This window comes from Lactuca sativa, chromosome 5, assembly GCF_002870075.4.
Source record: "Lactuca sativa cultivar Salinas chromosome 5, Lsat_Salinas_v11, whole genome shotgun sequence".
NCBI classification, from domain to species: Eukaryota; Viridiplantae; Streptophyta; class Magnoliopsida; order Asterales; family Asteraceae; genus Lactuca; species Lactuca sativa.
This window is the reverse complement of record NC_056627.2, coordinates 304,808,347-304,828,359: the sequence shown is the minus strand read 5'-3', so window position 1 is coordinate 304,828,359 and position 20,013 is coordinate 304,808,347. Positions and strand designations below refer to the sequence as shown.

Below are 20,013 nucleotides of genomic sequence, written 5' to 3'. Positions count from 1 at the left end.
AAATTAACAATTTAAGTATTTTGTCCAAACTGTTCAAAAGTATTAGCTTTAAACTGATAATGGTTTACATACAACAAAATATTAAATCTAATAAATTAAGTATAATATATTAAAAGTTAAAAATATAGCTTTATAAGTAGAAGTAAAGATATTATTTTAAAATTAAAATTTAGTATATTTATAATTACACTTTAGGTTTGATATTTATTTAACCTTATTAACCAATTTATAATCATTATTAGAAACACACTACAATTAATCACTTTTAACTATTTACAAAATATTCTTTGGGATGTTTAAGTTAAACTAAAATTTATATTTAAGTTGACCATGTAATGTTATATTCAAATTAATAATTTAAATATTTTATACAAATTGTTCCAAAATTGTATCTTCAAAATGATAATAATTTACATCCAGCAATAGATTATGACTAATAAATTAAGTATAATATGTTAAAAGTTAACAAAACATAACTTTATAAGTAAAATTAAATATTTTATTTTAATATTGAAATTTAGTTTATATATGATTACATTTTAAGTATGATTTTTATTTAACCTTATTATCCAACTTATAATTATTATTAGAAAGAAATTAAAAAATCATGAGAGTTTCAAATGAATGTGGTGAAAGGAAAAATGTTTCCTTTATAATATATATATATATATATATATATATATATATATATATATATATATATATATATATATATATATAGAGAGAGAGAGAGAGAGAGATGTATAGCAATATTAAATTCAACTAGTTACGATTATATATATATATATATATATATATATATATATTGAGAGAGAGAGAGAGAGATGTATAGCAATATTAAATTTTGCTAGTTATGAGTGTGTGTGTGTGTGTATATATATATATATATATATATATATATATATATATATAGAGAGAGAGAGAGAGAGAGAAAGAGAGATGTATAACAATATTAAATTCAACTAGTTACAAGTATAACCTCTTTGCTTCCTTAAATAGATGTGTAAGTATGTCGTGAAAGGCATAGGTTATATTAAGATAGAAGTATAAGGCATTAAGGCCTCTAATGTTTTTAAAGAGTTTATACAATGACATTTCATAGTAACTCAACGATTTCATAATTACTACACCAATTTGGTATGTAATTGTAAAATGTGGATACAACTGCTTTATGTTTTGAAACAATGGTGACATGTATGCAACAAATCAAATCTATAAATTCATCTAGCTTCCACGACACATCCTATAATGCCACATGTATTTAGACACCACGATCATTCCGCGTTGTTTCAATATAAAAAACTGTGGGCATTAAGAAAAACCTAGTGGTTTTATAAAAACCGGGTTCCAACTCAATTCTCAACTCACACGTTACCTTTGCATCCTTGCCTTATATAAAAACCTCATCTTCCATATCATTTTCATACAAACCAAACTACACTCCTATGGCAACAAACAATGTTGAAGACACATTTCCAACTATGGCAACAAACAATGTTGAAGCCCTAGCTGAAATCACCCAATCCCTAATAGATGAGGTTTGTTTTATATTTTTATGTACAATGCACAAACTATATTTCCTTTTTCTAGTTTCATGAAATTTGAGAAACAAATAAACATCATTATGATGTACTTATTCAACTTTTTCTTCGTTTTTTTTTCCTTAGATGAAGTTATAAATTCATAATGTTTAACCTTTTCACTTTGTAGGAGATCGTTGAGCTTATTCCATTTAATGCTATGGTACAAATCAAAGACCATTGGGGAATAGTAAACCTTTATGGAATGCTAGAAGAGTACTGTAAAAATGCTAATAAAATAATAAGTTTTGCAAAAACATAGTTGTAAGTACCACAACTAGCTACTTGATTTGATAAATTCATTTGATTTAAATTTTATAATATTCTTCTAATAAAAGAAGGCTTCATGTTATTACTTATTTGTAAACTTACAGAGAGACCCAAGACCCTCCATACAAACTCATTGATGACATGCTTGATAAGTTGGAAGTAGATAGCCTAAAGTAACGTTTTTTTTTAATACTTTTAGCTTAAATCATTATCTTTATATATCTATTTTTGTAGCATTGGATCACATTTTTCACTAATCATAAATGCAAATTCTAAGCAGAGTTGCAGCGAAGAAGGTACACATGTCTGTTACACTTGTAAGACTATGTTTGACCGGTGATCTTGAAGACCTCGATGTGTATGTTCTTTCTATATTTCATTATTTCTTTTATATTTTTATTCGAGTACTTTATAGAGTATAATCAACCATCTTAACTTATATTTTGTGATTTAATTTTAAGTGCCAAGTCTGCATTAGGTACCCTGGAACGAGACAACCAAATGTTCGAATCCCAGATTCGAAAATTCATTGAGGTTTAATTCTTGTTATATGTTGAAAGATTAAATAATTGATCTATATTTCTTTTAATATTAGAGAAATGATATTTGATTATGATTTTGTGGGGTTTGTAGCTGAAGAAGCAGGTTTATCTGTTTGATAGGGCTGCAGCAGCAAAGTCACAACCAGAGAGTAGTAAGCAAGGTGAAGATAAAGGCAAAAAGGAGTAATAATAGTTAGTTGATGATGAAACTCTGAAAGGAAGATTAATGAAAAGTTATATTATGTTCCATATCTACTTTTGCTGTTTGTGAATAATGATTAATGAATAAAGCTTGTTTCTTTTTATCTGTCCAACATTAGCATAATAAGAATACCTTAATCGATGTTAGTATCTATCTAATCGGACATTGGTTTACCAACAACTATTAGAGTAATCCACTACGTATAAACATTTTGATTAATTCATAACACGAAATGCAAGAAACAAATTCACTTCGGATTCAAACAACTTTCGTGAGAAGGGGATAAAAACGAGAATTAATTATATGCTAAATCCATAGGAGTAAAAGAAAAATTACCTGATTTAAGAAGATGGGACATGCAATTCCAGATTGGACAATTGCATAAAAAGCTTGCATCTCTCGGCTATAAAGCCCCAATGCCCATCAAGTAGATCGGAATAAGTAGCTTCTTATCCAACAAGATAAAGCTTCGTCATAGGCCTTCATATCGAACTAAAGATCACAGTTCACTACCAGTTGTGAGCCCTAATTCGACTCCTGCCGTGAGATTGTGTGTGAAATTAAGATGAAATGATAGTCAGGGTGCTTGGGACTTTTTCACTTTGCAACAAACCGATAAGTAAAAAAAATGATTTAAACACTGACAGGTTCTGTTTTATCTGCCCATCCGAGTCATCCCGTACTCCAAAAAAGCAGATGCAACCCAAAGATTTGATAAAAGAAAGGTGCATTTGCGGTTAATTCGTTCAGTGCCTTCACTTGTGAACAACAGGGACCCATTCTGTTGATTGCTTCTCTGCCCCAGCTCTAACAAACTGGTTTTTCTTTCTCACAGAATTAGGGAAATCATTATGGCTTTGGGGTCGACCCCGGTAACAAAGAAGGAATCCATAAAAACTTAGGATCCGACACCATGATAAAATACTACCCTCATGATTAGACCATGTCCCTGAGATTTGATAAAAGAAAGGTGCATTTGCGGTTAATTCGTTGTCATTGGATAAGTTATTAGGAATATGACGGAACGGAAGACCAAGGAAAGAAAGAAGAATGCACCAAAATGCAGGTGCTGCACCAAACACTGGTGGTTCTTTCTTGTTGTAAGTGAATGCAACGAAAAGACCCGTAAATAACGAATAATGAAACAATTCATATATTGACGTGCTCATTTCAAAATTTATGCTTTGTTATTCCCATCATCCTGTGGTTTCAGGATGATCCACAAGAAAGGTGGCAGGATTCGAACCTACACTCTGACCATGCCTCACCGCCTTCAACCCATTAGTCTCCGTTACAAGGTAGGGCGGGGGTGAGGAAAGGCAGAAATGAGTTCATGCCACAACGATCCCTATGGAAGGGAAATTTATCAATATTTTTGGCTCGCAATAAAGCTAGGGTCCTGTTCGGGCAAGCTATTGATTCCATTACCGAACCAAACAAGATTATTCCCTTAGTCCTATCTATCCACCTCTCCAGACACAATATCTTGAGTACCTATGATGGTGACCACATCTGCTGGCATGTGATGTTTGGACATAGAATCGAGTCCTTGTGAATGGGCAGAGCCAGGTGCTCTTATTTTACGACGGTAGGGACGATTGCTTCCATTACTGACCAGAAAGACACCAAATTCTCCTTTAGGTGCTTCAACTGCGGTATAGGTAGAAGGAGCTGGTACGGAAAAACCTTCTGTATAAGGTTCGAAATGGTGAATTGAGGTAGAGTAGACCGATGATCCTGTAGTCATTTGGCCGGCTATTGAAAGAAAAAGCTTGCATCTGCTCCCCCTATTATATAACCGGTCCTATCTCTCTCCAAACCTAACGTGGTAGTTTCCCATCATAGGGCTTTCTATCTATAGATTAAGCCATTACCAAACCAAGGAGCGAATTCGTTCAGAAGTCAGTTGACTGCTTCTATAGATAAGGCGGAGCGTCCTTGGCTCAGCATTATAGCCCTTCTTAGTAAGGCTTCGGCCCTACTACAGCGCTTCGCTAACTCGAAGCGCCTCGCTATGAGAATCTAGCTTCGCTAACGTTCGGCTAAGTCTTGAACCTTCGCGCTGACCGTTCGCTTTCTCAGTAGCAAAAGCGCTTCTCTTTGCCCCTTAAGTAGAAGGACAAGAAAGATATTCTTGGTTTTCTTGCTCCCGCTTCCTCATCTGCGCTCATCAAGCCAACTTTGCTCTTTGGGAGTTGAAAGAGCGGTTGAAGCGGACAGACCGCATCGAAGATATATTTAGATATATACACGGTTACGGTTATCTCGGACTGCGTTCCGGAAAAAGTAGCCTACTTGAGAAAGAAGGGGCGGGCACTCTTGTCTTTCAACCCCACTATACTATTCATAGTTGTGGGGCACTGTGTACTTACAGCCTCTACGATAAGCAAGTGAATGGGGCCGGTGCGTGGCGAACGGAACGATTCATAAAGCCATTTTTAGCCTTGACTCCCTAAATAGGAATAGAGCTACTTTACAAATAGGGCTAATTACTTCGCACCTGACTGTGATAGCCCTCTTGATACCTTATTGGAGCTTTGTAACTAGTGGCCGGTTTCCCGTCGCTAGAGCCTTTTCCCAGTGCACGGAGCCCCAACGAGGAAGGCGTTAGTGGTTTATGGTCCATAATGCTAATCCCTCTTTTTGTGCTACTCCTACTCCTAGGGCGAGAAGAAGATAAGAAAAGGCCAAGCGTTCTCTTGGTTTCCCAACCTGTTGCTTCTAAAGACTGCCCTCTCTCGGTTGGATGTTGGTCCAGCCTACTACGAGGATCCCGTATCCAGCAACCCAACCTATACAAAGGGCATCCATCAAAGCCCCTTTACTAGATTGGAGCTATGAAGCTTACCTTCTTTTTATTAAAAAGGGAAAGGGCTTTTTCAGCTGGTGCGCAGTAGCGCACTTCCGTTTTCCCTTGACTAGTAGGGGTCCCGTGGTTCCTATGCCGCCGCCTTTCCCGGTCCTTTTCTTTTAGTGCTTCGACCCGAAGCGATAGCTTCTAGCTAGTTCAGTGGATAAGATGGTTGCGCTCCAGCTCACTCAAGAATGGGACGGCAGTGGTCCGCCGGCAAGCTCGTTCTGATCTTGGACGCAGTACATTGGAATCCTGAAGCACCACCACGAACGCTACCGCGCGTCCGCCTGCGGTGCGGTAAGGCACCACCCTGTTGTGCCAGCAGCCAACTCCGGCGTGTCAGCTTAGTTATCCTCATCAAGCCACTTACTTGATGTCTAGCTTCCCAACTGGTAGACGGTTCCTTTTCCCCCCAGATCAATGAAGAAGGGAGAAGTCACTTGATTCTTCCGAAGAACCGGAAGCGAAGCGCTATGCCGGGGCGGGGGGACGGGAAAAGAAACGGCTCCGAAGAAAGAAATTTGGGTTCCCAATGCTTCTCCACGCTCAACGAGATGCGCCAACCTCGGGATGCTTTACTCCTAACCCCACAAGGTTCCGAGACGGAGCTTAACCTGAGTCTCGGTTAAGAACGGCGATGACCTATGTTTCACACGGCGCACGATTCCATGGATAGTTTCATTCGAGATCGTGATGGAGGACATAGCTTACGATCATCGGCTTTGATCATTCCACTAGGCATTTGATTAGGACATTGCACAATGATCCGAACACTTTGTCGCATCTCTTCGATACGAATACAGTAACAATCATAGCGATCTCCTCTGGTACCTACTGGTACGTCAGGATCCGATTGGTCATGAACATCGTAAGGTGCTGCTCTTCGCGAATCCCAGCATACCCCTGGTTGGGATGGGTAGGCCCACCACTTCACTTTCACTTAGGCCCGGGCCAAGTCAGTGGGGGGACCCTGTCGGGCTCCTTCCCCCCCAAAAAAAGAAACTGTACGTGAGAGTTTCCCTTCATACGGCTCGAATCATTCTCAGATGCCCCGAGAGGCATCCTTTCCTTGTTTGTTGGGTTGGTTCACGCGCGCGCAAACGAGCACCGGCCGCAACAGCAGGAAACTATGACCAATAGAGTCAGACACTTAGCTACATCCGCACGCAAAAGGAATGTGGTTCTGGTTGAGGCTTTCTTTTCCTTATTAGTAAAGGGGGCTAGGGACGTTCGCGGAGTCCGTGCCTTCCGTACCACCGAAAGGTCGTTCTTGGGCGGATCCCGCTCCTAAACATAAGGGATAGGGGTCCTGGGGCCGGGCCTACCATATAAAAAGGGTCGTAGAAAAAGAACCCGGCCACCTATTTCATTCGGCGTTCCGGGGCAGGGGCCTGACCAATTCGACCTACTTTTGCTTTTGGATAACAAGAAGGCGAGCTTCTCTGCTTTGATCAAATCAAAAGCCCAGTCAGCCACCAACTCGGTGCAGGTCACGTGACCTACAGCTCGGCCTTTGCTTTTTGAGGCTTCCTCTACCCACATCTCTATGTGCCCGCAGCACTTCCATATGGAGAAAGATAGGCTTACCATGTTCCATCAATAGCACCTAACCTATGCCGATTTTGGCGGACCGTGCTCCACCCCGGTGAACTCATGCGGTTCCGACGTGCCCAGAGGCCAGAGGCGAATCCGTTCACAGTCCGTAGGACCAACACCATTCGAAGGTGGGCGGCCCACCCCGCCTAGAACAGTTATGTTTGACTGGGCTTACACACATTCGCTCACTTACGCTGTCCCCCCTCAGCTCACCCTAGCCCCCGGCCTTTTGCTCTTCTAACGTAAGCTCCAAGGCTTCACACCAAGTCTTCACTGACATAATATGCATGCTTAAGTAGGGTCAGGCAGAACCGTTGTTGCCTGATGGGAACTTCCCCCATATTGCTATCAATGTCTTCATGTCGCACGACCTCTTAACATTACACCACTGAATCCCCAATCCTTTGCTTGCTGTGCAGTGACAGTACCAATATCCACTAATCGTTGTTTCCAGATACGGTTGCCGGTTGACATCTCTTCTAATTCGTCGATACGAGAAGCAAATTGTTGTGTGGAGGAATCAATATCTCGACATAAGCCAAGAGGCAGATCTTGTGCCACTCCACCTGGTCGTATGAAACTGGCATGCATCCTGGCTCCCGAGACTCTTTCATAGAATTCCAACAATTTTTCCCGCTCCTCAAAAGCCCACAGGAACGGAGTTGATGCTCCCACATCCATAGCATGAGTAGTTAAAGCAAGTGAATGATTTGAAATTCGAGTTATTTCACGGAATAACACTCGTATATATTGAGCTCGTAATGGTACCTCGCAATTCAAAAGTCTCTCTACGGCTGAAGAATGAGCGTGTTCTTGGGCCATCGTAGAAACATAGATAGGGTCGACGACGGAACGAAGAACGAAACTTTACGACAGCTTTTTCGTACACGTTCACTTGCATCACATACACAAGTGCTCTCTGAACCGTGCAATAAGGTCACCCATAACACGGCTCTCCCATTTGAGTTATCTTAGCCCCCAGCCATGCTATTCAATAATCTTAGAAAAATGGCAGCGTAAGGTAACAACTAGTATTGAAAGCTGGTCGCCTTTGGAAGCGTTCGCTGGTAACCAAAGCGTCTCGTTCCCGCAACCACTTTGGTACTTTGTTTATAGCTTTTTTAGGTTATGCAATAGAAGGGGGCTTGCGCTTGAATTGAAGTAGCGCCTTTGGAATATGAGTAGGGCTCCTAGGTGGCGCGTTCGTGGAGGCAACCCGAAGGAAGAGCAAAAAGAAGGTTGGGTGCTTGTGGGGCAAGGCCACCCGGCCTCGAATAGGAGGGGGCTTAGCTCTGGATCCTCCCTGCTTGCAGAAATGAATGGATCAGAAGGGGGCTGGATTCTCTATTTCCGGGCCGGGCGGGAGGTGAAGGCCATAAGAGAAGATTGCCCTCCCGGTAAGGAAGAGGGGAAAAAGGCGCTGTCATCTATCTCGACCAGTTTCCCGAGGCGTTGGAAATCCAGACCGGCTCAGAGAATCACTGGTGCTATTTAGCCCTTCGTTTCGACAACAAAGAAGTCATCTTTGACGATTTCCCATTCCTTCCCTGCCGAGCCGCCTCTCTTCGCCATTCGGTGCCTCTGCCTTCCCTTTCTATAACATAGCCAAGCGCCCTCCTTTACAATCACTAAGAAAAAAGAAATACCAATCAAAGCCCTATCGTATCAGTACGTCTCTGTGATTTTTCCGACCCCAGGGGACTTTACTCGACCCATTCCCCAGTCTCCCGCACTGCTCAAGTAAGTGTGCGACTCCGTATGAGGACCTCCTTCCCTTCTGCCCACTCTCCGTTCACACGGTTCTCAAAGCAGAGGAGGAAGGGTGGGCAGCAGGTACCACGAGCCCTCTGTCCCACACATCTATCCAGAAGCAAGTGTAGTTCACCGGTTCCACCGAATGCTCCTATCTGTCGGCAAAGATCGTGTGAGTGTGCAGTTATGCTTCGGATGCTTCGACATAGAATAGATCGACCCAGTTCCCGTTCTTTTCCGGTGCACTCGCTTTATATCTCCGACACACAAGGAAGGACGCGGTGGGAAGGAAGGAGCCCTAGCCTCTGTCCGACCGATCATTCCGCTGGCATCTCGCATTCACGCCCCCGTTTGACTGCCGCTCGGGGATGTAGTTGTAGATACGTTAGTCTTAGTGGGTCGTTGGCTCCACTTGTTATCTCCTTCTACGACATGCTGTTGTCGTCGCCATATTCCATATGTCACTTAGTCATCTCTGCCTCGCTGCGGGTCAGCACCTCCGAAAGAAACGGAGGACTTCATTCAGTGACCCCGCGATCGCCCTCTGAACGATCAGAATAAGGTAAAGCTTGAAGATAAGTTTTGTACTCTATTAATTTCTCAGTCCCTCTAGTCGGGTGGGCGCCGGCCGGTCTTTCGACCAGATCCCCCTAAAAACCGTACGTGCGGGTCTCCCCGCATGCGGCTCACGCCATTCGAGGTGGCCCAGCCCAGCATTCATTCTAAAATCCTGTAGTGAAATTGAGACTGCTCGACTTCGGAAGCAAATTCGTGTGTAGGCAGCGCTGTCTGTCGTACCGTTGACTCTATCTATTCATTGAATTTGCTTGATTCCATTTTTTATATAGGCTCGCTCCCTCTTTTTCCAAGAATTCATGCACTTCCCTTTACTCCATAGGGCCTTCTTTAAGAGGTTCATAGTCCAAAGCCTTCCATTTCCGTCAAATGACCCGGCCTCCCCTGGCTCTTCCACCGCCCGGGCTCCCTTTCCTCCCTATGCTCCCCCGGCGCAGGCCTACCACGCTTCGCGCCTGCGGCGTTTTCGCCAGACGGTCTTTGCCAGTAGTGCCATCCTCCCCGCTGGCTGTATGGGCGGGTTGCCCCTCGCTGCTGCGTTCTGTTAGGCTATGGATTACAGGAACAAATGTAGTTGAATGGAACAGCAGGCGGGTTACACGTTCCACTGTGCCGAGATTTGAGGTGCAGGTGGTGATGATCACCCCGGGGTATGCGCTAGCGCCCTTGACAGGCACTCCAGAACCCGCCAACGCTCGTGAAAACCCGGGTCGGTCGGTCCTCCATTCATCCGACCGGAGGTGTGGATAACGAGGCCACCTTCACAACCTTCTCCCTTCTGTCCTTATGTTGTAGTAAGGTAGGGCGGTTCGCTTGAGTTGCTCAACCGCCCCTTAGCCCGGTGCTCATGACGCGCTACGGAACCTCCACCGTGCCGGGGGACCAAGCAGGGCATAGCTAGCGGCATAGGAGCCGACTCGGCATCAGCGGCTTCGTGCCGCACTGGAGTGATCCAATATGTGGTTCCGCACGTTCCACCACTTCTCCGTTCATTTCCAATACTGATCGTGAAACACCATGAGCAGCAGGATGTTGAGGTCCGAAATTCGAAGTGAAATTTTTGATTTGCCCGTTCCTAGTCGTCATGGGAAAGAAAGGCAGAAAGAAGAAAGAAATTATTCCCTTTTTTCTTGTCCAATACCACCAGTACCAGAAATGCATCTCCTTCGCCCGCACGAGAGACTTCTATGCCAGCCGGGAATAACGGCTCTGTTATGAAATCAAGCGGCAGACAGACTCATTTGGTCGGTATTCCCTAATAACTGGTTTTAGGAGATTAGGGTCCCCCTTATATTCTCTACCCATCTGCGGGGGGTTTCCGTATCCGTCTCCGCGGAGATCTCCAGATCGTAAGACATTATCGCCTTCGCGGCACTGGACTAGATTTCCGTCATTTCCGGAAAGTGCACGGACAGCCGCCCTTCCCCCTTTTCACAATGTTCGTGCAGTTGCTCACGAATTCAAGTTTGAATGTCCCTTCGAAGTCCCGCACGCTCTTTTTGATCGGGAGCGGGGTGGGCAACTTCAGTCGGTGTTGGCGCCTGCGGCAGCGCCTCTGGAGCCGCCCCCCGTTCTGGAGCCAGCGGGTTCTGAATGACCTCCCTCTCACGGTTAAAAAAGTGGTTAACCATCTCGAATAAATCCATATCGTCCATCCGAATTGTCTCCATTACAGCCAACTCCCCTGTCTCTTTCCCTATCGAAAAACTAGCCTGACTCTCCGTCTCCATTTTTTCTAGAAATGCTAACCAAGTGACACACTGGGGCCATGGGTCATGAAAGAGGTTGGCCCCCATCCTCCTTAACTATGTATGGCCAATGAACTCCTCGCTTTAGTCCGTTCGTTTTTTTCCTTCTTTGGGCTCGGGGCGATAGTCGCCGTGGTAGTAATGTCCCGGAGCCCGGCTACCGACCCGGGGCGCCGATCGGGAAAGTCATAAAGGGACGTTGAACGCAATTCGTCAAGGGCGTTACCACAAGAGGCTTGGCAATTCAAGTGAAAGTTTCTTAGACTAGTCCCAGCGGGGAAACTTACTTCCGAGAGAGCTGCTTTCACCTCGGGAATTCCCTAACGAGAACGAGAGAGAGCCGATGCAAAAGTAGCCCTTGACGCGAGGGAACGCCAGACAGACTGACCTCTGCTAACTACGTTTTATATAGACTGGAAGCTAGAGAGAGACTAAGGTATAGTGCCGCTACCAGAGAAGGCTCTTTCGTGCTAGGCGTCCAGACCCACTACGCCCGAGCCGCCTCCCCGTCACACTTGCTATACCCACTAAGGCTTCATCCCACTTCATCCTACCAACTATACCTGATATAAAGCCGCTCTATAACAATTCAAGACAACAAGAAAGCAAGAAAAGGATAGCGATCGATTTGGGAGCGTCACGGGGGAGGAAGATCGAAAGGTAACCTATGAGACCGGGGGGTTATGCTTTTTCTCCCGCCTCAGCTTCGCGGATGGGAGGAGTGCGAGAGCTGAGCCCGCACGCTCTATGCTTTTCCCCAGCCTTCCCTCCAGTAAAAAATTAGTTCGTACCCCCGGGATTCCTGGGGCATGAGTTAAGCATATAGTGGATTTATCTTTCTTTCGATTGAGCGTCGGTACTTTTTGAGTCTCTCTCCGTAGGCGCGCAAAACAACAGAGCCACTGCTCTTCGGGGCGGTGAAGTGGGCAATCCCTTATTCCAGCTTTAGAGGAGCATCTTTGCATGAATCAATACTAAGTCCTCAGCCCGTATGAAGTCCTTCGATTTCGGAGATTAGAGCAGAAGAACTCCGTAACGGCGGGGAAGGCTTTCGCCTCGAATCCAAACGATTTCTCGTCTTTTCTTAAGAGATTTCTAGTTAGGACTTGATCGAGGGATCAATTTTATCCGGAACATAAAGTAAAAAGACCAGAACCCCGTGTGGACTATGAACCAACAAAAAAAAGAGCGTCAGCTCCAAAAAAAGGATTGTTTGCATTACTCAAATGTACAAATTTTTTACTCTGAGATCTATTCCAACATTTCCAGAAGAAACCATTAAGCTTTGGTTGAAAGATGCAACGTACATCAAAGATTATCTCTTCAGATTCGTTAATATGTGGATTCCGTTTCCGAATCTTCCGATCTTTTTTTTTCAAGACTACTACTATTGCTAACGTAGTAGGCAAAGTGCTATTAATCGGATGGTCCGACCCCCATCTCGACCCGGTGTCGCAAGGGTATGCGTTGAGGTGGATCTTCTGAAGAAAAAGCCTAACCTAATAGGGTCTGGTTAGGCATGGGAAAAACGAAGGAAGATGGCATAAAATCGTCTATGAGAAAGACCCCACGGAACGATATTGCACGTCTTGTTCCAAACAAGGTTATTCAAAGTAAAACTTCAAACTTCGTTCGAAAAAGTCAAGTACAACTGATGCAGCCAACAAAGAGAAGCCCAACCAGCAGCCGTCAGCTCCTTACTCTAATGCCTATAGGAAAAAATCTTCACAAGGTCAAGGAGGAAAAGCTCCCCCACGTCAAGTCTACAGGCCAACGGGCAAGACCATCCAATCATCTTTTGAGAATACATATAATCTTCCAAAAAAGACTGCGGACAATCAGACGGAGCAGAATCTTTTTATTTTAATAAATAATAAAAAGACTTCTCAGCACATACAGATTTCTGCCGATCCTTCAACCAGTACTGCTTCTCATGATTCTCAGTTGAGGGTGGATTCTTCTCATCAGGTAATAGTAGATGCCATTGACTCATCTTTGGCTGCTAACAATTCCAATGTTGATAATTCTAGTATTCAGGCTATGCTATTATGCCTATTTTCTCTCAGCCTGATCATGAACTCATAAACAAGATGGAGTCTAATATATCCCTTGTTTGACTTAAATCCAAAGATATGATGCTAACGTTCCAAAGGAACAAGCTGCTCAGACTAAGGGATACTTATAGGACTCTGAACCTATGAGAGAAGCAAACACTTCTTTGCTTTGCAGGAATTTTTTTTTTCAGGAATTCTTCTATAAAGTCTTATGCTTCGATATTCAAGAACACTGACTGTGCCCAGAAATAGAAAGCTTCTGAATCCTACAAGGAGAGCAGCCAGATACATCTGTAAAAGTACAAGAATCGAACTTTAAGAGCTCCAGAAGGATTACTAGAGCGTTGGCTCGTTCTTCTTAAACTTCTTCCATTGTTAGCCATGATTAATAATCTCTTGTGAAATATCAGAGGCATAGGCAACATAAAATAGAAAATAAAGAAGGTGTAGTATAATATATCGTTGATTGCTATTCTTGAACCTCTTTACCATGCTAATAAGATTCAGTAATTCTCCAACAGAATTGGTTTCCACTTTTCATTGGCAAATCAAGAGGCAGATGATAAAAGATGGATCTGTTGGAATCATGAAGTGAATGTAGTGCTTGTCGACGCCTTTGAACAATGTATCACAGTCGACACCAGCTTCCTTAATTCTGATCTGGTAAGGCTTACCTTTCTTTATGCAAAGTGCTCCATTCAATTCTTTGGGAAAAACTTCCATTACTGTCCTAAGACATACAAGGTCCATGGAGGGTTGCGGGTGATTTTAACGCCATTTCAGATGTGTCTGAAAAACTTGGTGGCAGACCTCCAAATCTTGTATCTTTGTAGGAATTCAATGCAATGATTAATGATTGTGGCATCATTGACTGTGGCAGAAAACCTGGTCGAATAAGCAAGAGTGGGGGTTTTGTTTGGGCGAGGCTTGACAGAGTTTTCACTAATCCGGCTTGTTGCTATGATTTGTGGGAGTCTCTTTCTGAAATGGAAAGAGTGCATTATTTTCCATGGCTTTTTTGCGGGGGACCCTAATGAAGTGGCTAATGGTGAGGTGGAAAATGGATCAACTGCTTTGAGGAGATTCTTTTCTTCAAAGATTCCGAGAAATAGGGATAACAAGAGATAGGATCCGCCCGGTATGGGATGAGTCAACTTAGATTCTCTCACAATCCTCTAGTACTCAACCTTAATTGGCGCTGCTGGGCCGAAGAAGAACTTGTTGTCGAAAAGGAAAAAAAAGTACACTACCCTTATAATACACTGGCTAGCGCCTTTGTTCGATTGGACTGGGGCCTCAGCTTTTTTAAGGTAAAGACATTGGCAAGGTCCTCTTGCTCTGCTCTGTCCTCAACTACGACGGCTACTGGAGTGAGGTTGCGTATATAATAGAGTGGCATTTGGGCCCATAGATAGAGTCATCCCATCCAATGCCTTTTCGTTACCGCTCCGTGGGGGCTTTCTGGAAGAAAGGTGCCAGGTTCATCAGGGTCGAAATCAAACCTGATAGAAGATTGATCAAAGTGCTTGCGGAGTGAGGGCTTTACGGCCCGATGATAGGACATAGGACAGACTTGAGCTCTTCTTCTTCATTGGAACATGCCGTACCAGAAAGATCTTATTATGGCGTCATCTGTTGGGTAGCTCATTTGGCCACGTCTTTGTGAGCTCTTCCTTTGAACTGGATTTGATTTCACCCCTCTTTGAAAGCTGTAGGCCTGGCTTCGCTTTCGTGTGCGGTGTTGTGTAACACCAGCACCCTCCCTTTAGCCCTACCGAGGAACAGTAAAGTTCCACTCTCTCTAACGGATGAGTAGGAAATCTCGGCACTAAACTCATTGCAGAAAGAGACAGGCAACACGACGGATTTTTAAGGTGAGTCTTCAGCTGGGGGAACAATGATTCTTTCCCCTAAAGGGTAAGAGAATGGGGTGGGGTCTCCTCTACTCGCTTTCCCACACTCCATTCGATAGCTGCCTAAGAGCTTATTCGACAACAGTAAGACGACTGACTGATATGAGATTGAGCGAGGAAATGCCAAAGCCAAGGCTCACTCTCTCTCCTGCGCTAGTTAATCATATGCCATCCTTAGAGTGCAGCAGGGACACCTTTAAAGGAGAGTGAGCCATCCCTTTAAGAAGGGCCTTATCGCAAAAAGTCTCTTTGAAAGGTCACTCTCATGAAAAGAAAAACTTCCTCTCTGTCGAGGATTTTCCTCACTAAGCTTTCAGGAAAGTCAGGACAAGGACTCTAATTGTAACAGAGACAACCCCGTCTTCTCTTAGCTATATGCTAAACACTAGTCTTTGCCTTTCATCGCTGCGTTCCGGTTAGTTCAGGCCGGTCGATAAAATCCTCCGAGTGACTGACCATCACTGACGACTCGTGAGCTCGCAGGGCTCATAGGATGGGATCGAAGAGGAAAGCCCTTCTCTTCATTTCATTGACGGGTTGGAGAAATGTTCACGACGTAAGTCAGTGGAAGCAAACGGGCAATCGGCTGCCTAAAGGACCCCGTGGTTGAAGGCTAAGTTCATTCTTTGATATATCTCACTCCGCTATGCTAGAAGACTGAGCAGCTTCAGTTGATTACCAACCTCGAGTTCAACAACTATTGGGTAAAGCCTAAACCTTACTCCTTTCCTTCTATCGGAACTGGCAACAGATCTCTAGATCCGATGCAACTAGAAGTCAGTCGATTCCGGCTGAGAATGGTTTCAGTCCAAACCTTTTTTGTCGAGTGAAACTCCGCTTCTTAAGAGCTTCTTTGGGCAGACTCACTCCCTTACTCGCTGGGTTGGCGTATCCAAGGTAGCGCCAGCAGCAAGCGTAGGGGTTACTACGTAAGTGCGTTCGTTAGCGTTCGTTAGCGCGTTACGTTTTCTCGCTTGCTAGACACGAAAACTAAGGATAGACGCGCTGGGATAGCAAGCAAGTTTGTTGAAAGAGGGGCAGTAGATTCTAGATCTGCTGAAAACCAGGTTATAGGGCTATATCTTTCTTCCATGGTAGGGCTAGGGGCAGGGTGGTTGTAAATCACTCCTTTTACTTTCCCTCCTACAATTACAATGGGAAGGGACGAGACAGCCTTCTTCTAAACTAAATAAAATAGGATTCTGCTTTCACTGTTCTCAAGGTATCTCCTGACTTGAAGATTAGGGCTTCTTCCCGCATCCGAAACTGGAGAATCAACCCTCGAGAGACGACTAAACTATACGCGGCAGGTTGGTCTAAAAGGGAAAGAAAAAAGGTGACATACATTCCATTCGGGGACATAATAGTGATGACTATCGAGCACACTCTGTTATATCGATCCCAATCAATGGTTTTTTGGGGAAGCCGATGTTTGCTTTCCCCTATGCTTTATGACATCTTTTCTCTTCTCCGTAGTGATCAGTGTATGCACGTAGCATCACAGTCAATCTTTCATGCGGCCGCGCTCTTCTTCTAACTGCAGGAGTGCTGCGCCCTGTCTTACTCTTTTTGTTGCTAATGAATAGCCTTTTTCTTGGTGATTAATAGCCAAGGGAATAAAAGAAAGACCTATGACTCGTTGTCTAAATCATAACTTCAAACAGAACCCCACTGTAGAGAGGGAGACCCCCGGAAGCGTAAGAACGACTATTTTGGAGCCTGAGGGTGAGGTTCCATCGACGAGTGAGAAAAGGAACGAGAGACCTACGGCTACGTGAGGATCAGGACGCGGCGTACGGTTGGCAATGGCAAGTCAGTCACATAGGCTTTTGTAAGACCACGCGTCAGTACTAGACTGATTATGCCATCGATTCAAAGGAAGGACGGGAAAGCACAGGGCAGGAAACAATTAGAAAACCTATAACCCTTGAGTGAGTTCGCAGTCAATCTTGCTTTCGATTCAACAATACGAACCGAAGAAAACAATTAGGATGAAAAGATTCTTTGGCAAAGGAGTTTTTTCCCTCTGCTCTTCCTTTGGTTATATACCAAATCACCTACCTGTATCAGTTGATTCTCCTTCTTCCTTTCTTATTTGAGGATTCAGCCCTGGTTGATAGTTTGTTTCAGTTGAAGGGAGGTTTGTAAATAAACCTTCTGTCGTGTATTCCCGATTAATGCAGCCTTAGATGCTTCAATTGTCGATTTTAGTATTGAGGTTACACCTATGGATTATTTATTGTAGGCCAACTCTACTGCACTAGTACCAATAGGCGGCATAGAAGAAGAAGAAAAGAAGCACTACGCCTAGGAAAAAACTAAAACTTTGTTAGAAATTACCCCCTTTCCTTATCGGGATCGGGATTCAAAAGAATGGTTGGGACAACAAACATCCATCTCGTTCGTACTTTGGATACCCGTAGAACCATAAAAAACTTTTTAAGTTTAGAATTCCTTTAAATTAAGGGGCGTTGGGGACAAATCAATTTTTGGAGTTACCTTTTATCTAGTATCAACAGCTTGATACTAAAAAAAAGAAAAAGATCTTTCGCAGGCTAGAGATTTCTTGTAAAAACACTAGCCCCACTACCACTAAATTTATAATTAGAATATTGAAAGCTTCTTATTATTTATTAGATATATGATTTGCTTTTCATTATGCACATAAGGGAGGAGCCGTATGAGATGAAAATCTCACGTACGGTTCTGTATCTGTAACGGATAACATACAAAAGCTTTGGAATATTCTTATCGGGCACTAGAACGAAACCCGTTCTTACCACAATTTCATAATATGTCTGTCATTACGTGCGACTATCTCCACTATAGAAAGAAAAAAAGGAAAGAACTCAATTTTCAGCACGAAGAAGTCTTTCTTTTTCTAAAAGCATAAGTAGTAAACATTTTTTACTAGGGTTCCCATACATGCAAACATACAAAAGAAAACCAAACTAAGATAGTTAGCATAAATAGGACTCCAGTAAGCATCGGAGTAGATCTCTACTAAACAAAGCCAAAGAAATGCATTAAAACACCCTACTTTGCGTCTACAGACACTTATTGAAACCTTCTAAAAAGAAAAAGAGTCGACGGACTCTTCTAGTCTCCCCGGTGCCCGTGGGTGACAGCCTGCACTATGAGTGCTTGCTGCTCCGCCCGCAGCGCTTGCTGCCTCCCCTCCAAATCCTCGATACGCTCTCTGGCAGCGCGAATGCGCGCTTCTTTCCAGGTGGGATCCAGTGTTCTCACACTCCTAAAAAAGAGGTTTAGCACTCTACGGCGCTCTTCAATCTCATTTTGCAGTTGCCCCATTTCGGCAGCAATTGCAGAAAGCCTGTTTGCAGCATCCATAGCCATACGTGCAAGTACTCAATTTCTTTGATTTGAATTTGATGAAGTGAAGACACTTATCGAGCCTCCATTTATAGAGTGGTAGAGGAATCTCGCCATGCAGTACGAATTGCATGGCTGGCAACTACTATAACCACGCTGCCTGTATGAACAAACAAACTTTGCAGAACCGTTTCACCTAATCGATCGTGGTGAAGTCAGCAATGGATTCGGCGGATCATCCACGTCACGAATTGGATGGCAGGCCCAATTCTGACTAGTTCTCCGCACTACTTTTCTGCAGTTCAAATACTCTTATGCCTATTTAGTGAAAAACTGGTTGGCTCTGGCTACCTTGCGGAGCAAACAAAAGATCCCCAAATCACACTGCCTATATGAACAAACAAGCTTTGTACAACCAGCTTACGTGGAAAAGATTCCATATTCTATGCCAATGGACTCGTGACATCCATGTACTGAGTCGTCAAATGAGCCACGTTAATAAAGCCCAAACTTATACGCATTGGCCCACAGGGTGCCCCAAGAGGGCCCGAATGAAAGACCCAAGCTTACATGAACCATCAAAGAAAGTCCTACAAATGAAGACTTGGGCCTATCAAGCCTGCTTTCCTCGATGAAAGCCCACAGAAGGGCCAAAAACTTAAACCCATCATCAAAGCAAATGAAGACTTGGGCTTGCTTTGATGATGGGTTTAAGTTTTTGGCCCTTCTGTGGGCTTTCATCGAGGAAAGCAGGCTTGATAGGCCCAAGTCTTCATTTGTAGGAATTTCTTTGATGGTTCATGTAAGCTTGGGTCTTTCATTCGGGCCCTCTTGGGGCACCCTGTGGGCCAATGCGTATAAGCTTGGGCTTTATTAACGTGGCTCATTTGACGACTCAGTACATGGATGTCACGAGTCCATTGGCATAGAATATGGAATCTTTTCCACGTAAGCTGGTTGTACAAAGCTTGTTTGTTCATATAGGCAGTGTGATTTGGGGATCTTTTGTTTGCTCCGCAAGGTAGCCAGAGCCAGCCAGTTTTTCACTAAATAGGCATAAGAGTATTTGAACTGCAGAAAAGTAGTGCAGAGAACTAGTCAGAATTGGGCCTGCCATCCAATTCGTGACGTGGATGATCCGCCGAATCCATTGCTGACTTCACCACGATCGATTAGGTGAAACGGTTCTGCAAAGTTTGTTTGTTCATACAGGCAGCGTGGTTATAGTAGTTGCCAGCCATGCAATTCGTACTGCATGGCGAGATTCCTCTACCACTCTATAAATGGAGGCTCGATAAGTGTCTTCACTTCATCAAATTCAAATCAAAGAAATTGAGTACTTGCACGTATGGCTATGGATGCTGCAAACAGGCTTTCTGCAATTGCTGCCGAAATGGGGCAACTGCAAAATGAGATTGAAGAGCGCCGTAGAGTGCTAAACCTCTTTTTTAGGAGTGTGAGAACACTGGATCCCACCTGGAAAGAAGCGCGCATTCGCGCTGCCAGAGAGCGTATCGAGGATTTGGAGGGGAGGCAGCAAGCGCTGCGGGCGGAGCAGCAAGCACTCATAGTGCAGGCTGTCACCCACGGGCA

The 20,013-nt window shown here is 43.9% G+C and overlaps 2 protein-coding genes across 3 annotated transcripts; one reads left to right on the top strand and one right to left on the bottom strand.

Annotated features, from left to right (window-relative positions):
• The first annotated feature begins 1,449 nt into the window (after positions 1-1,449).
• On the top strand, positions 1,450-2,581 carry LOC111888066 (uncharacterized). Of its 2 annotated transcripts, XM_052771830.1 has the most exons (6): positions 1,450-1,538; positions 1,711-1,844; positions 1,955-2,023; positions 2,131-2,208; positions 2,312-2,384; positions 2,484-2,581. In XM_052771830.1, exons 3-6 carry the CDS (start codon positions 1,992-1,994, stop codon positions 2,577-2,579), a joined length of 279 nt encoding a protein of 92 aa, XP_052627790.1. In that variant the 5' UTR covers positions 1,450-1,538; positions 1,711-1,844; positions 1,955-1,991; the 3' UTR covers positions 2,580-2,581. The 2 variants fall into 2 exon arrangements, with proteins under 2 accessions (XP_052627790.1, XP_052627791.1); XM_052771831.1 differs by lacking the exons at positions 1,450-1,538; positions 1,711-1,844 and having other exon boundaries at positions 1,937-2,023.
• Positions 2,582-3,964: 1,383 nt separating this feature from the next.
• Positions 3,965-10,867, bottom strand: LOC128126063 (NADH dehydrogenase [ubiquinone] iron-sulfur protein 2). Its single transcript, XM_052763787.1, has 5 exons — positions 10,316-10,867; positions 9,340-9,408; positions 7,405-7,879; positions 6,107-6,388; positions 3,965-4,308 (listed from the first exon to the last, which is right to left on the bottom strand). The coding sequence occupies exons 1-5, from the start codon at positions 10,531-10,533 to the stop codon at positions 4,051-4,053; spliced, it is 1,302 nt and encodes a 433-aa protein (XP_052619747.1). The 5' UTR covers positions 10,534-10,867; the 3' UTR covers positions 3,965-4,050.
• Positions 10,868-20,013: the final 9,146 nt, after the last annotated feature.

Coding starts and splice junctions, on each gene's coding strand:
- LOC111888066 (XM_052771830.1), top strand. CDS start 1,992: ATGCTTGATAAGTTGGAAGTAGATAGCCTAAA. Junction 2,024..2,130: donor TTGGAAGTAGATAGCCTAAA/GTAACGTTTTTT, acceptor AATTCTAAGCAG/AGTTGCAGCGAAGAAGGTAC. Junction 2,209..2,311: donor GATCTTGAAGACCTCGATGT/GTATGTTCTTTC, acceptor TTTAATTTTAAG/TGCCAAGTCTGCATTAGGTA.
- LOC128126063 (XM_052763787.1), bottom strand. CDS start 10,533: ATGCATTTCTGGTACTGGTGGTATTGGACAAGAAAAAAGGGAATAATT. Junction 9,409..10,315: donor CCACATATTGGATCACTCCA/GTGCGGCACGAA, acceptor CGCCCACCCGAC/TAGAGGGACTGAGAAATTAA. Junction 6,389..7,404: donor TGTTAAGAGGTCGTGCGACA/TGAAGACATTGA, acceptor GCCCGGGCCTAA/GTGAAAGTGAAGTGGTGGGC.